The 16,456-nt window shown below is 44.3% G+C and overlaps 1 protein-coding gene across 1 annotated transcript in view; it reads right to left on the bottom strand.

Moving 5' to 3' along the window:
• Positions 1 to 13,802: 13,802 nt before the first annotated feature.
• ARHGEF5 (Rho guanine nucleotide exchange factor 5) overlaps positions 13,803 to 16,456 on the bottom strand; it is a 28,389-nt gene continuing 25,735 nt past the window's right edge. Inside the window, exons 14-15 of the mRNA XM_043463949.1 lie at positions 15,401 to 15,505; positions 13,803 to 14,518 (exon numbers count right to left, since the gene is read on the bottom strand). Coding sequence (XP_043319884.1) covers positions 14,361 to 14,518; positions 15,401 to 15,505 — 263 coding nt within the window. The 3' untranslated portion in view covers positions 13,803 to 14,360. The remainder of the gene's footprint in view (positions 14,519 to 15,400; positions 15,506 to 16,456) is intronic.

Here is a 16,456-nt window from a genome sequence, read left to right as displayed (position 1 = left end):
TGTGTAGGGTTTTAAAGACATTCCATGGACAGAGGACCCTGGCGGGCCATAGTCCACGTGGTTACAAGAGAGTCAGACACGACTTGGCAACTAAACAACAACAATAATTATGATGTAACTGGGTCTTTTGAAATATACCGCTCTCTTTTGCTTTCACATTTTGTCTCATGACACCCATGAAATGAGCAGGCTAAAAACAGCATAAGGGAAAAAATTCTTCTACATAAGGGGTAGAAGACAGTAACTGTTCAATTCCATGCTATTTTTCCTCTCTTGCCATCAGTTACCACAACATACTGCTGCTTTCAAAGCCTGCAAAGAGGCTGGACATTTTCTCATCCAGATCTTTACTGATTTAGGTTCCTGCTGCTAAGATAAGTAAGGGCTTCCCTGGTGGCTCAGTGAAAAAGAACCCAAATGGTAATGCAGGAGATGTAGGTTCCATTCCTGGGTCTGGAAGGTCCCCTGGAGAAGGAAATGGCAACCCACTCCAGTATTCTTGCCTGGGAAATCCCATGGACAGAGGAACCTGGTGGACCATAGTCCATGGGCTCATGAAAGAGTTGGGCACAACTTAGCGACTAAACAATGAAAACGACGACTTAGATAAGTAACGCCCTGTATTTTTAGCAAACAGTAGATATCCAAAGCCAAGAACTGGAGGGTAATGGGCTTTAAGATCTGTGCTTATATACAATTAAAGTCTTAGGCAGTCTCTAACAGTATACTGAAAACAAAATGTGAGAATTGAGAATGAATGAAAGATCAAACCAAGGGAAAACAGTGAAAACATTTTAGAAGCACAAAATCCTAGGCTGACAAGTCCAACCAGCTGGCAGATGCAGGAATGAGCTCTACACCACCACTGATGGAGCATCATTAATTCTTAACTTCCAGTGGGGGCTGCAGGGTTGAGGGGGAGCTGACTCCTTTACATAAGAGCCTATAGAATTTTGAAAGCTGTAATTATAATGAAGTTCTTTCTTCTGCTAGGAGGAAGTCAGTATTGTTTAACTGATCTGAGGTTTGTTTTGCATTGTGCTACAAAGAATAAACCTGATATCACAAGATCTGAGAGCTATATGTCACTCCTCAGAGCCCTGGCCTCAAGGGGCCTGGGCTCACTCTCCCCACCTTAAATATCTCTTTTCCAGAGAATATGAGCTTGCACGTGCTCCTTACAAGAGTGGTGTCCATGGAACAGGATAAAACATCCAGAAATAAATTCATGTATGACAAAGGAGGTGAGGGTATACAATGGAGAAAAGACAGTCTCTTCAATAAGTGGCTCCTGTAAAACTGGACAGCTATTCTCTAACAACGTACACAAAAATAAAATGGATTAAACACCCAAATGTAAGGCCAGACATTATAAAACTCTTGGAGGGAAACAGGCAGAACACTCTAAATCACAGCAGTATTTTTTGAGTCCATCTTCTAGAGTAATGAAAATAAAAACAAACAAATGGAACCTAATTAAACTCAAAAACTTTTGCACAGAAAAACAAACCATAAATAAAATGAAAAAAAAAAACCACAACCCACAGAATGGGAGAAAATATTTGCAACTGAAGCCACTGACAAGGAATTAATCTCCAAAATATACGAACAGCTCATGCAGTTTACAAAAAATATTAAAAAGAAAAACCCAAATAGAAAATGAGAAGATCTAAATAGACAGTTTTCCAAAAAACATATACAGATGGCCAACAGGTATAAGAAAAGATGGTCAACACTGTTAATTGTTAGAGAAATGCAAATTGAAACTACAATGAGATATCACTCACACCAGCCAGAATGTCTATCATCAAAAAATCCACAAACACAGTAAATGGGAAGAGGGTGTGGAGAAAAGGGAACTCTCCTATACTGTTTGGTGAGAATGTAAATTGGACAGCCACTATGGAGTACAGTATGGAGGTTCCTGAAAAACTAAACCCAGAACTACCATATGATCCAGCAATCCCAGTCCTGGGCACATATCCGGAGAAAACCATAACGTGAAGAGAGACATGCATCCCCATAATCACTGTAGCACTGTTAACAACAGCCGAGATGTGGAAGCAACCTAAATGTCCATTATTGAGCTTGTTAAGGTAGTTTGGAGTCCTTACATAAATTAGCCATATTTTTGCAGTTTGGTTCTCTCTGTTCAGAATGCTTTATGAGTTTTACAATCAAGTCATTTATTATTAGTAAACAAGATAAAAATAAATATGGAACATTTTGACCTAACTCTTTGAAAATATTAATAAGCATTTTTTTTTTTTAAAGTACAGAGTTAAACTAGCTAAAATCTTCCTTAACTCTGTTCCTATCCAGGGCTCTCCTTTGCCATATTTAGGATTTTGGGAAAAAAACCTTTGCTGTATGACTCACTAAAAAAAAAAAATTCTCTTTATAGCACCCTAATAATTTAACATTCTTGGAAATCTAACAACATAAATTAGTTTGGCATGAGTCATTCATAAGGAACACCTATTGTCTTTTATGATTATTTTTAATCTAAATGTTCACAAACAATCTTTCAATAATCTCTTCTAGCAATTTATGAAAATATTGCATTAAGTTAATACTTTAGTTTCTACAAATAATCTCTTTGAAAATTAGGATGATTGCTTCTATTAAATTTTAGGCACCCTCTCCTGTTCTGCTCTGGAAGAAATATAGAATTGTTTAAATCAGCTGTAAGCATCCTGTTTGGGTTTTAAGACAATCTTGTGTTTTTCGTCCAATCCTTTTCATTTCTAGAATGTTATCCTTTCTGGGGAAGACAGGCTAAAGTGACAGTCAGTTGTTTTTGCTTTCTCTGAATTCCATGTTTACCTTATAATGTCTTCCTCGAGAAGCATATTTATTTTTTTCCTTTCTCCCTGTTCCAAGTTTGGTTTTATTATTATTATCATTGTTGGTCTTAATGTTAGTATTGATTTTTAGCATGTTTTGCAGCAATAAGTTTCTTCTGAACTCTTTGAACACTTTGAGATAATATCCTTAAAATTCCAGGATGTGCCTCCTTTTACATCTTTTCAGCTCTTTACCTTTTAGATGACTTCTTTCATTCTTTGTTATAATTATCTGTGATTACACAGAACATCATAGTTCCACACTCTTCTGAGCCATCCCCACTTGGAAGGCTCTTGAGCAAGCTCTGTCTAGCTTTTGTTTCGGATTTGGTGAGAGTGAGTGAGCTGACACTGTGTGCTGACGCTCTAGGGTCAGGCTACTCCTTCTCCTTAGATTGCAGGGCACGAGCACATTAGTCACGTGGGGGCTTCCCTGGTGCCTTCGTGGAAAAGGATCTGCCTGCTGCCGCAGGAGAGGAGAGTTCTATCCCCGGGCCAGGAAAATCCCCTGGAGAAGGAAATGGCAACCCACTCAGGTATTCAGTTCAGTTCAGTCGCTCAGTCTTGTCTGACTCTCTGCGACCTCATGGACTGCAGCATACCAGGCTTCCCTGTCCATCACCAACTCTCAGAGCTTGCTCAGACTCATGTCCATCGAGTCAGTGATGCCATCCAACCATCTCATCCTCTGGCGTCTCCTTCTCCTCCCGCCTTCAATCTTGCCCAGCATCAGGGTCTTTTCCAGTGAGTCAGTTCTTGGCATCAGGTGGCCAAAGTATTGGAGCTTCAGCTTCAGCATCAGCATCGGTCCTTCCAATGAATATTCATGACTGATTTCCTTTAGGATTGACTGGTTGGATCTCCTTGCAGTCCAAGGAACTCTCAAGAATCTTCTCCAACACCATACAGTTCAAAAGCATCAATTCTTCAGTGCTCAGCTTTCTTTATGTTCCAACTCTCACATCCATACATGACTAATGAAATACTCCACTATTCTTGCCTCAGAAATCCCATGGACAGAGTCGAGTCTAATGGGTCTTAGGGGTTGCAAAGAGTCGGACACGACTTAGCCAATAAACAACCACCCCCCCCATCACCAACCCTCCCCCCCAGCCCCTATTCTCTGGGTCTGATTACCCTCCAACAGTGCAATCTCAGAGTGTGCAGCTGGCTGGAACAGAATCCTTCCTTCCTTGCAGACTCCAGGATAGAACTCTTCTATGCCTCAAGCCTGCATGCTCACAATGTTTTCACTAGATGGCGATGCACCACCACTGTAACCATGGCCCTCGGTCTCCTGGTTGTACACAGTAACAAAGCCCATGGTAATTCTTTCTCTGAAATGCCCTAGAGCCACTGAGACATTAAAGATAGTCAGGTCATTTGGGTTGCAACTTAGTGTGCCAGATAAATATAGAGTGTTCAGTTCAATTTGAATTGCAGATAAACAACAAATTTTTTTAGTATACTTCCTGCAAGAGGGGCGTGACCTGTATTTTCATTTGCTAAATCTGGCAACCCTAGTTGTAGTGCTTTCCTAGGGATGGCTACATCCACCATAGCTTCACAACTGAGACTGTCCAGGAGCCAAGAGCCGGGAGTTGGCCTCTGTATCTCTACTCAGCTTTCTTGCATTTCAAGCTCTGAACAGTCCTGTTCACTTAGTATTTTCCTTCCTCCTGCCATCATAACCCTAAATATAGGCTCTGTACATGTCTGAAAAAATGCTCTAAAACCTTTTGGAATCCTACTCTATTTTCTGTTCCTGCTAGTCACATTATTAATTATTCATTTATATATTTCTGTGATAGTCCATTTGAATGTATTTTGAAATGCATATTTTAACATCACTTGCACTAACAGAAGACAGGAAAATAGGCTGCAAAAGACAATTTGGCTTTTGTTGATTTCATTTCAAGTCGTAAATGGTCTTGACTAGTTAAGAGTAAGTCTTAGAGGTGAAGAATTGCCTTCATTCACCTAGAAGTGGTATCGTTTTAGGCCAGAGAGAAAATCTGGGATAGTTAGCCTTCTTATACTTGTAGTTTAGTGTATAATGTTCTTTCAAAAATACCCTCTCTCTTGAATTTCATAACCAAGTCCTGAGAAATGAAGGCAGATGTTCATTCCATCATTCAGTGGGGATTTACAGGCAGCAATAGCACCGGGTGAACAAACACAAGATTAATAAACTGTCTTTCCAAGTTTCAGGGAACTCACAGTCTCGCTGGGGAGTCAAACACAAATGAGCAGTTACACTATAGGCAGGCGATGCTGTGCGGGAACTCAGCCATGAGAACAAGGTGAGCTATACGTCCAGAGGGTGCAGCACCCATGTCCGCGGTGGCTCAGAAAGCTTCCGAGTCCAGGGCGTTTGTCTTAAAGGAGAGCAGAAGTGGGATAAGCGGAGAAGGAAGGGCACTTCAGGCAGAAGGGAGACTGGGAAGACGATGAGGGAGGAGGTCGCAGGGGCTGGATTTGTACGTAGAAGAGGCCAATGGAGGGACTGTGGCAGAGGAGGCTGGTAAGAGAGAGTGAGACTGTGAAAGTGAAAGTCACTCAGTCATGTCCAACTCTTGCGACCCCATGGACTGTAGCCCGCCAGGCTCCTCTGTCCATGGAATTCTGTCCAGGCAAGAATACTGGAGTGGGTTGCCATTTCCTACTCCAGGGTGAAAGGCCCAAATTCAATGCTGGGATGCTTGAGCTGTTTTCTGCGGGCCATGAGAGAGGCAGTGGCATTTTTCACTCACTGCCCAAATTTGGGTTTTAGAAAGACAAAGGGAGCCCAAGATTGGAGAGCTTAGAGAGGAGAGGCAGAGACACCAGACCAGGCTACTTATGGAGTGAGTCTAAGTGACAGATGACGAGAGGCTAGAGAAAGCTAAAGAAACAAGAGGGTCAAGTCTGAGAAATATTTCAGAATCAGAAGCATTGTAATATGACATGATAAGAAATGAGTTGAAAGGACTCAAGGAGTAAGAGAAGAGGACAAAGACTTTGGTAATTAAGAAATGCTACTGATTGTGAAAGGAAATAATGGGGCTGGAGCAAATACCAGGACAGGAAGGCTGTTTAGTTTGTGCAGGTTGAGGCTTTCATTTCTGTGGTTGTCGGGGTGGACGTGTCTAGGGAGGAAAATGGGGAGCTAGGCTCCATGAGAAAGACCAGAGGTTACTATTGAGCTTCTTCAGCATAGAAAATGCTAGTTGAGGTCCATGGTCCATGAGGACCATGCAGAATGGCTCAGACAGAACGTAGCACGAAAGAAAGAGGTCTTAGGATGGACTCGGGGCAATGCCAATGAAAGGAAAAGTATAAGAAAATGTGGCACTGAAACTGGTGAGGAATGGGCAAGGGTAAAGAATCTGCCTGCAATGCGGGAGGGTTAGGGTGAAGGTGGAAAGAGCTGGAAGAGGTGCTGGTGAGGAAAGATGCAAAGCCCACGTGGATCTGGAGAGGTGGTTGGACAAATAATTGTGCAAGTCAGATCGCTTTACCCCAGTCTACAGAGGAGGACACTGATATTTCAATGATTTCCTAAGAATGCCTTGACCGAGAAGTCTTTTGAGTTTTTTATTTCTCACCTCACTAAATGCAGGTAGAGATTCTTGCTTCCTGAATGCCAATATATCATCTAAAAGCTGAAAACTCTGAATAGGAATGATGCTATCAGTGATGCACAGTTTTGTGTATATTTTATGAAACCACAGGAAGAACTGAACTAGCTCACTCACTCAGAAATTGGTCCTCAGACAAAATATTAATGACGGTGGTAGCCATTTATTTAGCACTTATTGTGTAGCTGACTCATTTGAAAAGACCCTGATGCTGGGAAAGATTGAAGGCAGGAAGAGAAGGGAACGACAGAGGATAAGATGGTTGGATGCTCAATGGATATGAGTTTGAGTAAACTCCAGGAGTTGGTGATGGACAGGGAAGCCTGGCGTGCTACAGTCCATGGGGTCGCAAAGAGTCGGACAATACTGAGTGACTGAACTGAACTGAACTGAGCTCTTTAATAGGGAATTTCATTTCACAACAACCCCAGAACATATTATTCATTTGACAGATGAAAATCAAAGACACAGAGAGGTTTGTGTATTTGTCCAAAGTTGCAAAATAAGTAAATTTTGGATGGGATGTCAACTATGTCAAGAGGCGCCAACTTGAAGAAGCAGAGTATTTTGATAGCTGTGTGTGTGTGCTCAGTCATGTCTGACTCTTTGTGACTCCCGTGGGCTGTAACCCACCAGGCTCCTTTGTCCAGGGGATTTTTCCAGGCAAGAAGACTGGAGTTGGGGGAGATAAATTTAAAAAAGGAGGGCAGAAGGTGGGGATCAGTGTAAGAAAACAATGGGTGTGATCTAGATTAGATTTAGAATCAAATCCCTCCATAGACCCTTGGTCTGTATGTAAGTAATTGACTCAGTATTGTCTGATTTAAAAAGAAGTAGGGACATTGTTATGAAGGAAAGTTATGACCAACCTAGGTAGCATATTAAAAAGCAGAGACATTACTTTGCCAACAAAGGTCCGTCTGGTCAAGGCTATGGTTTTTCCAGTGGTCATGTATGGATGTGAGAGTTGGACTGTGAAGAAAGCTGAGCGCCAAAAAATTGATGCTTTTGAACTGTGATGTTGGAGAAGACTCTTGAGAGTCCCTTGGACTGCAAGGATATCCAACCAGTCCATTCTAAAGGAGATCAGTCCTGGGTGTTCATTGGAAGGACTGATGTTGAAGCTGAAACTCCAATACTTTGGCCACCTCATCCGAAGAGTTGACTCACTGGAAAAGACCCTGATGCTGGGAGGGATTGGGGGCAGGAGGAGAAGGGGACGACAGAGGATGAGATGGCTGGATGGCATCACCAACTCGATGGGCATGAGTTTGAGTAAACTCCGGGAGTTGGTGATGGACAGGGAGGCCTGGCGTGCTGCGATTCATGGGGTCGCAAAGAGTCGGACACGACTGAGCGACTGAACTGAACTGAACTGAGGGACCTTGTCCTGAGACATAGAGAAGAAAGCACTGTAAAAAGGGAAGAGGAAGCTTCGTGTTCCAAAGCTGGAGAGGGACAGGCCTGGAGGGGAGTGAATCGTAGATAAGGGGCCATGTGAGAGGAGGGAGGTGGGGCTGGATGGCTGGGGTGGATCCAGACTTGTTACCTGGTAGCTAATCAGAGGGGTAAAGAGGATACAGTCAAACCTGAAATCACTATAAGGCACTCTTCCACAAAGATTGACGGTGAAAAGACTGGGAGTAGATAGATCAGTGGGGACAGCATGCCAGTGTCCAGGGATGAGGTATTGAGATTAAAATAGTGGTAGGAGAACAAGGGGCTTTCCCTAGTGGCTCAGCTGGTAAAGAATCTGCCTGCAATGGGGGAGACCTGGGTTTGATCCCTGGGTCGGGAAGATCCCCTGGAGGAGGGCATGGCAGCCCACTGCTGCATTCTTGCCTGGAGAATCCCAGGGACAGAGGAGCCTGGTGGGCTACAGCCCATGGGGCTGTAAAGAGTCGGACACGACTGAGCAACAGAGAAACAATAACAGGGAGAACAAGAGGGAAGCAATCAGTGGGAGTGATGCTGGGAAGAAAGCAACAGAACTTGACTGTTTGGGTAGGGGGGAGAGATGGTCAAACTGACCTCAGGTTATAGTACCCGGGCATCTAAGAGGAGAATGATTCATAAAATACGGAACTCCAGAGGAGCTGGCTTCTGCCTCAGCCTTCGCGCTTCTATGTCTTTGTGTCACCTTCACATTCTGGTTCTTAGCCTCATTGCTCTGGTCAAGTTGCGTCAAGTGCGTCCCTTCCTGTGCAGTGTATTGTCTGAGAATGGAATTTCCACCCACAGGGATTCCACCCATCCTTCCTGGGTGGAATCTCTCACCCTGCTGTTGCTTACATCATCCTTTCCACCCAGTTCTGCCCAGTGTGTAGACAGCCTTGTCCCAATCTGTGTCCCTGCAGCCGCCAAGAGTGCAATCTGTTATTCGGAAGTCCCCTCCGAGCCACCATCAACAACAAGCACGGAATCTTCCCAAGCGCTCCAGTTCACCCACTTCGTTATTTTGCCTTCTTGTCCATTATTCATTTTGGTTTGGCTTTTATTTCTTATGGTGCTCAAGCTCAATCACTCAGTCGTGTCTGACTCTTTGCGACCCCATGGACTGTAGCCCGCCAGGCTCCTCCATCCATGGGATTCTCTTGGCAAGGATACTGGAGTGGGTTGCCATGCCCTCCTCCAGGGGATCTTTCCCACACAGAGATTGAACTCGCATCGCTGGCGCCTCCTGAACTGGTAGGTGGGTTCTTTACCACTAAGCCTCCAGGGAAGCCCTGTTATTTCCTATAACTCTTCATTATTTGAACCAGTGAAATCAGGTACATTTTCATACCCAGGAACTAAAATGTGTCCCCAGAACTTATTTAAAGGACTATTGTCAAATGTTTGAAAAAAAAAAATAATTTACCCATTCATTTTCTTTGATTTTCAACTGGAAAACTCCTCCTTCATCTTTTTTTTTTCTCATTTATTTGCTAATGCCAGTATCACTGATTTCAAGGAGGAAGTCCAGTGCCTCTACACACATTCCGTCTTCTATCAAGGATCCTCCTGTCCTTTCCTCCCCTAAAGCTGAGGACACACACACACACAGACACACACACACCGCACTCAGGAAACTCTCCAGTTCACACACACACCGCACTCAGGAAACTCTCCAGTTCTTAAGGCCCTGCTGTGCAAGGATGATGAATGCCTGCAAAAGCCACACCTTATCTTTCTTTCCAGTCTGTTGCCTGGCCAAGCTTAGTCCAGTCACTAAAACCTGTTTATTAACCATTCCACGAGTCTGACCGCCAGCTCCTCTCACTTTTTCAAAACTTATCTGCCTTTCCATTACTCAACCTTTGCACTTTACATCAAGTCACCTTCAACCTTTTGTGAGGCACACAAATGCCGCAGATCACGTGCTAAAACCCTAGAGGTAAACAGCAGGCTGTTCGGATTTGCCAGTTTACAACTCTCTGGCTGTGTGGTATTAAGCCAATTGTCCCCCTTCCCCAAGCTCCTGTGTGACCAGGAGGGGGTTAGACACAAAGACCTTTGGGGTCCTTTCCACTCCAACAGTGGGGGATTTTCTCAACCCCCACGGTGGATCTCAGAAAGAAAACCCTCTACAACTGGCAGGATGCCTCCCTTCCACAGGGCCCTCTTTCCTCCCGGCATTTTCCTTTTCTTCCCAAGGCTGCCTCTGTGATGGCTGGAATCTCTTGCCAGACTTGTGGTCTCTTACAGACTCAACCAGGGTCTTGCCTGGTCTGTGGCCCTCAGCCACTTTCCCCAGCAGAGTCTAAACTCTCTCCCTGGTGTTCTGGGGCCCTGAGGCCTATGGGCAGATTCAGAAGCTCCATGTCTTTCAGTGCAAACTACCGCGGCTCCTGCTGTCCTTCAGGCTTTCAATCTGCATTGTTCAGAGGTAACTGCTCAGGTAAAACTCCAGGAAAATATCTATCTGCCCATTGGAGCTTCTGGGGAGCTCCTGGGCCAGACTCAGGCCCCTCCCTGTAGCAGGCTCTGCCCTCAGGGCGGTGACTCATTCACCAAGCAGCTGGGATCAGTAGTCACTCCCTCCCAGCTTGGGGAAAAAAAGTTTACAGCTCACACCAACCCAACCCCTTTGCTTCCCCAGTTCCCGGGGCCCAGCCTTCCGGAAAGAAGAGACGAGACACCCTCTTTCACTTACCTACACGCCCCGAGGGATCTTCCTCTGGCCGTCGCCTGGCTCTGGGGATGTTTTCCTGGAAATTCTGCCAGCTGAAGGGATGCTGCGCTTCATCCTCTTCCCAGGAAGAGGCTGGAGAAATTTCCGCTCCGTAATTGGCATTGGAAATGGGTGGGTTGGAAGAAATGGGTCTAAAGCCATTAGGGATAGAGAATGTTTTCAGTCTACCTGAAACATGACTAAGTCTGGAGTCTGTCTCCCTTCAGCTCATTTGCTTGTAACCTTTGGCCCCTTGGCACACCTGATTTCAGAGTCAGGAGATTACGTTAAACAGCAGGCTCTGAGCCACTGCAATCACGCAGCTCCTGAGTCATATTTATAGCAGATGCGGCTCTAAGGTAACTGAGCTGTGTGAGTGATAGGGTCAAGTCACCACCGGCAGGAGGATATTTACCTAGAGGTGTGGAAAACCAAGTGCAGACACGCCCAGGTCTCAGTGAGGTGTCTCCAGGTGGGCGGGTGAGGTTCGGTTTTGTCTATAAACGGCTGCTGCACCAAAATACTGCATTTCTAATCTGACTTCATGAACCAGAAGAAGTTATGACAAGGAGAGCATCACTAAAGAGAGAATTATGGGTAGATCGACATGGGGTCCAAGAGGAAACTGGGTTTATTTCAGGGGGATAAATATGTGTGTGAAAGGAGAGCCAGGGAATGTAATTTCTTTACATTTTCAAAGACTTAAACAACTATCCCAAAGACTAATAAAAACAAAACAGGGACTTCCCTGGAGGTCTAGAGGTTAAGATTTTGCCTTCCACTGCAGGAGGTGCGGGTTCAATCCCTGGTCGGGGAGCTAAGATGCCACGTGCTTCATGCCCAAAAAAACAAAACATAAACAGAAGCGATATTGTGACAAGTTCAATAAAAGACTTTAAAAAAATGGGCCACATCAAAAAAAAAAAATCAGTCATCCTAGGACCAAAATCCATTTTACTTTGTGTTGTGGATATAGAAGTTGTTTAAGAGAAAATGAAATCAGGGGAAATAAACACATCTCCAACTGTGAGCCTTCCAGACACTGACATGTAAGCTGATCTTATTAAAGTCATTATAAATGACTGTGACAGCGTAAGTGCCGAACGCTAAGAATCGTAACATCACAGCTAACTCTAAATGAAAAGCTGATGGTGAAAATAACCTTTACAAAACAGCTTTCTAAGTCATGTGAGTGGATAAAATTGACAGACGGAAATTTAAAGGAAGTGACTCAGCATATACCTACAGGATTTTAAGCGCCAAGCTTGTTACAGTTCAGCAAAGGAGCAATGAACAGGACTCCTAAAGACACTGTGCACGGTTTTCCTCAAAAAAAATGCCAACAAAATACTGTCTATAGTCACATACGCCTCAAATGTAGTCTGTCCAGAAAGTGTTGGTTAATAGTTGTTTTCACAGTAGCTCATAAGAAATTGCTAAGTTTCTAATGCACTGATGCCAATGAGGATTAAAGAATAAATTGAGTTAAATTCTGAAAATCTGAAGAAGGAAGGGACAATAACAAGAACTATGCCCAATTTTTTGAAGCCCAAAGTATAAAAATGTAGTAATTCAATTCAGGAACCATTATTCATATCTAAGCTTTTTTGTTGTTGTCGCTTGGTTTTTGTTTTTAAAACAAAGGATCTAAAGACAAGTAGAAGCCAATTGTCTCTTAATTTCCCAGATTAGGTGAGAATAACCTGATTAAACAAATATATGTTAGATGCCTCAAGACATTTTCAGCCTTAATAGAAGTCAGCTTACAGGTGCTCAGAAAACCTTAGCAACTTCAAGCAAAGAAGCAGTCATTTAACTAAAAACATTTTTTTTTTACATGTATATCATTCAGAAGTTGATATTTTATCTCCCTGGGAGAGTAAGGGAGAGTTTGCCTAGAAAATATAAGGTTGGATATGGCTCTCTTTGAGTCATATGGCCAGTGTTCAAATACTGGTGTGAACAAAAGATCTGGATCAAAATTACTGTTATTGCTATTAAGAAGAATCAGTTGTTAGTTTACTTATAATATATACATTTAACATATATTAATACTTAAAAGCTAGCTTTATGAAAAGATGTACAATCTCAATGGGACTTCTCTATAGTCATCTCTATTTTAGACTTTTTTAGCACTGTCAGCCTGTTCAGGATACATTAGTATTATTCTGAACTTAATTAACTTAATAGTGATAACTTTTCTAAAGATTAAGTAAGCTAACTTACATTTTAGGATGGACTGTAAACAAATGTGTTACCAAAAGTGATACTATCATGTCTATCACAGTTAATTGGGTATGAGACCAAATTTATAATATTATTCTTACCTTTGTACAAAGCTGCAGTGCAATTCTACCCTGAGGCCCTCTAAAGATAAAGCATGGCAAAGCAAGAGGCGACCCGCCCCAGTATCCTGCCTGGGAAACCTCATGGACAGAGGAGCCTGGGGGCTACAGCCCACGGGGTCGCAAGAGTCGGACATGACTGAGCCACTAAACCATCACCACCAAAGATAAAGCAGAGGGGTGGAATGTCCAGGGATGGACCAGTGTGCCCACTTAAAAGATGACGGTACCATTGCTGTGTGACGGCTCGATATGAGAAAAAAATGTAAGCGGGGATGTTCTCCAACTGAGAAAGGCAACCTGGTGGGAGATAGAGAATCACACATCACAGAGCTGGATGGGAGTCTGGAGGTTACGTGGCTTGATTCTGCATTTTACATGTAAGGAAACCGAGAAGTAGGCAGGCTGCGTCGTGCTGAGGCAGTAACTGGAAGTTAGGTCTTGTGACCTGGACTCTAGGATTCTGCACCATGCTCTTTCTCACACAGAGGATGAGGCAGCGGTGACGACACCCTTACAGTATCTAGAGTCAAAATATAAAATCATGAAGGGCCTGAGTAGCAGTTCCAAATCCACCTAAACTAGCTTAGACCTTAACTTGTGGGTTCAGTTAAAAAAAAAGGTTTGGAGTTTTCATCAACCATCAACTCATTCTATTTCCTGATACAAACGCTGAGGCCGTAACAAGCAGAAAAAAATTGCCCAAGCTCTCCAGGGTCAAAGAAAGAATCGGCCACTGCTATAACCCAGTCAGCATCGTGGTCTTTCATGACATCTGAACCATGGGATCCCACGTTCTGAACCTCGCTCAGTGCGCAGGAGTCTGGGGAGAAAACACTCGGAGAAATGCCACCTTTATTAGAGTGAGAGCCTATCACCTCACATAGCCGCCAACAGACCCCAGAGACCCAGGGCTGACCTTGCCCTGTAATTACAGGTCATCTCCAGAGTTGGAAGATACCTTAAAAGGTCACCGAGTTAACCCTCCCATCTGATTTGTCCATCCTCCTTAAATGTCTCCCTCCAGTGGACTGGGGTCAGATTCTGTTTAACACACAGCCATGATGGAAACTCTGGTCAGCTCCGAATCTGCACTCTGAAAGCATTTAGCTGCAGGGTAAGAGAAGTAAAGTTCCTTGGCTTAGGCCCCATGGATCCCTTTTTCTATGAGAAAAGGTTCTCAGAGTCCAGTGCAAAGTCCCTCAAAATCCCCGCACCAAGTACAAAGCACAAAAAAAGAGGAGGCCTGGGACTAGCTCCTGGCAGCTGGGTGGTGTTCTTGGGCTTCAGAAGGTCTAGTTCCTGATGCGTAGAAGGCCTCCACCACCATGTTCCGGGCCAGCCCTGTCCAGGAACATTTCATCCTTAAGCTCGGGGGTTTCCTCCCAGAAAACAGCTAGGTCTGCTGTTCCACCAGCTGTAGCTTGGCAGTCTTGACTCGGTGGGCCTCCTTCAGGTTCCGCGCGCGGACCTCTGGGTTGGAGATAAACTCCACTTGCTGTAGAGGGAACCAGCCTTGCTCCCCATCAGACAGTCTCACGCCCTCCAGCCAGCCTACGGGCACAGGGTGGGTGGGAAGAAGAATTACCTGGAAAAGACTCACAATAATTTCCCCCGGACCTCCTTCCTGGATGCACTTGTGAATTGAAGGCTAGAGGAACTGGAGAGTCCCCAGCATGGGGAATTCAGCCTCCCCATGCACTAGGTCTGATACAGTCTGTAGCTGCCCAATTCTGAGCCTTCTCCACTCTTATGGGTGAGCTGTATTCCCTCAAAATATATGTTGAAGTGCTAAGCTCAAAAGCCTCAGAATGAGGTCTTATTTGGGAGCAGAGTTGTTGCAGGTATTATTAGTGAGGGTAAGATGAGGTCATACCTGAGCAGAGTGGGCCATTCATTCAGTATAACTGGTTGTTGTTTAGTTGTTAGTTGTGTCCGACTCTTTTATGACCTCATGGATTGTAGCCTGCCAGGTTCCTCTGTCCATGAGGATTCTCCAGGCAAGAATACTGGAGTGGGTTGCCATTTCCTCCTCCAGGGGATCTTCCCGACCCAGGGATCAAACCCAGGTCTCCTGCATTGGCAGGTGGATTCTTTACCACTGAGCCACCTGGGAAGCCCAATATAATTGGTATCTTTATTAAAAGAGGGAAATGTGGACACCTACACACACACAGAATTCAGATAGAGCTTGGAGTGATACTGCCAAATGCCAAGGCAGCTGGGGCCATCAAATCTGGAAGAAGCAAGGAAAGACCTTTTCCTAGAGTCTTCAGAAAGGACTTCTGGCCTCCAGAACCATGAGAGGATACATTTCTACCCATTTAAGGCACCCAACTTGTGGCGCTTTGTTAGAGCGCCCTGGGAAATGAGGACATCCACCCACACCGTCCCACCTGCCATACCCGGCCTGTCCCCTGTGGAGTCCCCTCTTACCATCGCTGCTCTGCTGGGTCACCATCACCACGTCCGCCTTCTCGAGCGCCAACTCGTCATTCTCTCGGGGTTTGTAGGCTCGAAGGCACTGCACTTGTGGGGAGTCTTGGAAGAGAAGAGCAGGAGACGGGTGAGGAAAGGCAGGCACTAGAACGTGAAGGAGGACTTGCAGGGGTGGTAGCTTGAGAGGACTGGGAGGAGAGAGAGTTTAAACTGTTGAAAGTTACACACAAGAGAGACAATTGGAAAAGTCCCCATCTTCTCCCAGGGACCAAGATGGTTGATTAGGAGATAGAAATGCCACCATTGAAAAGAATCAAAGATTCTCTCTCTCTAGTGAAGATGAATTGAGAAACAGGTTGTGACCACCTTTTAGTGACCACTGTTACACAGAATTGAGATTCTGCTAAGCACTGAAATCTTCCCTGTGTCTTTCATCCTCATTGGATTCTGAACTCCTATAAAACTGTCTACGACAAACCATTTATCTTTTACCTAATTGTTCCAAGTTTGTGTTCTGCCTCTCCAACTCCATTGTAAACTCTGAGACTCATTCTTCCTTCTCTCCATGGTACATGTGGGACCAAATGAGACTTATCCAGTGGGCTTCCTGATATAATCTAAGCACTGAATGCCCTTTCGTTTCAGTTTCCTTTTCTATAAATTACTGAGCTGATCAAGATGGCTCAAGGACATTCTGGATTTTCTGTGGTTTTGTGATCCAGGGGAAATTTCCAAAGTTTTGAAGTTCAAAATTAAGAAGCCCCAGAGTATGCCTGACCCACAGTCTTCTATCTTACATGGGTTTGTGGCTCTTTATGCTTTACCACACTGCACTGGTTCTCTGAGAGAATAAATAGACCATGCACTGTTACCTGTACTTAGCTTGTCTGAATCTCCCATTCACAAGACCACAGCGATGGAGCAAGAATTTTCTTGCTTTCTTTCTCTTCTGAGAAAGTGAAGTGCAGCAGATGGATTGCACAGTGAACAGAACTCCATCTATATCCTAGTTTTCCTACGTCCTTTTCCAAAGTGCCCTGTATTTGTTCTTTT

This window comes from Cervus canadensis, chromosome 3, assembly GCF_019320065.1.
Source record: "Cervus canadensis isolate Bull #8, Minnesota chromosome 3, ASM1932006v1, whole genome shotgun sequence".
NCBI lineage: Eukaryota > Metazoa > Chordata > Mammalia > Artiodactyla > Cervidae > Cervus > Cervus canadensis.
This window is presented reverse-complemented; position numbering and strand designations above follow the sequence as displayed.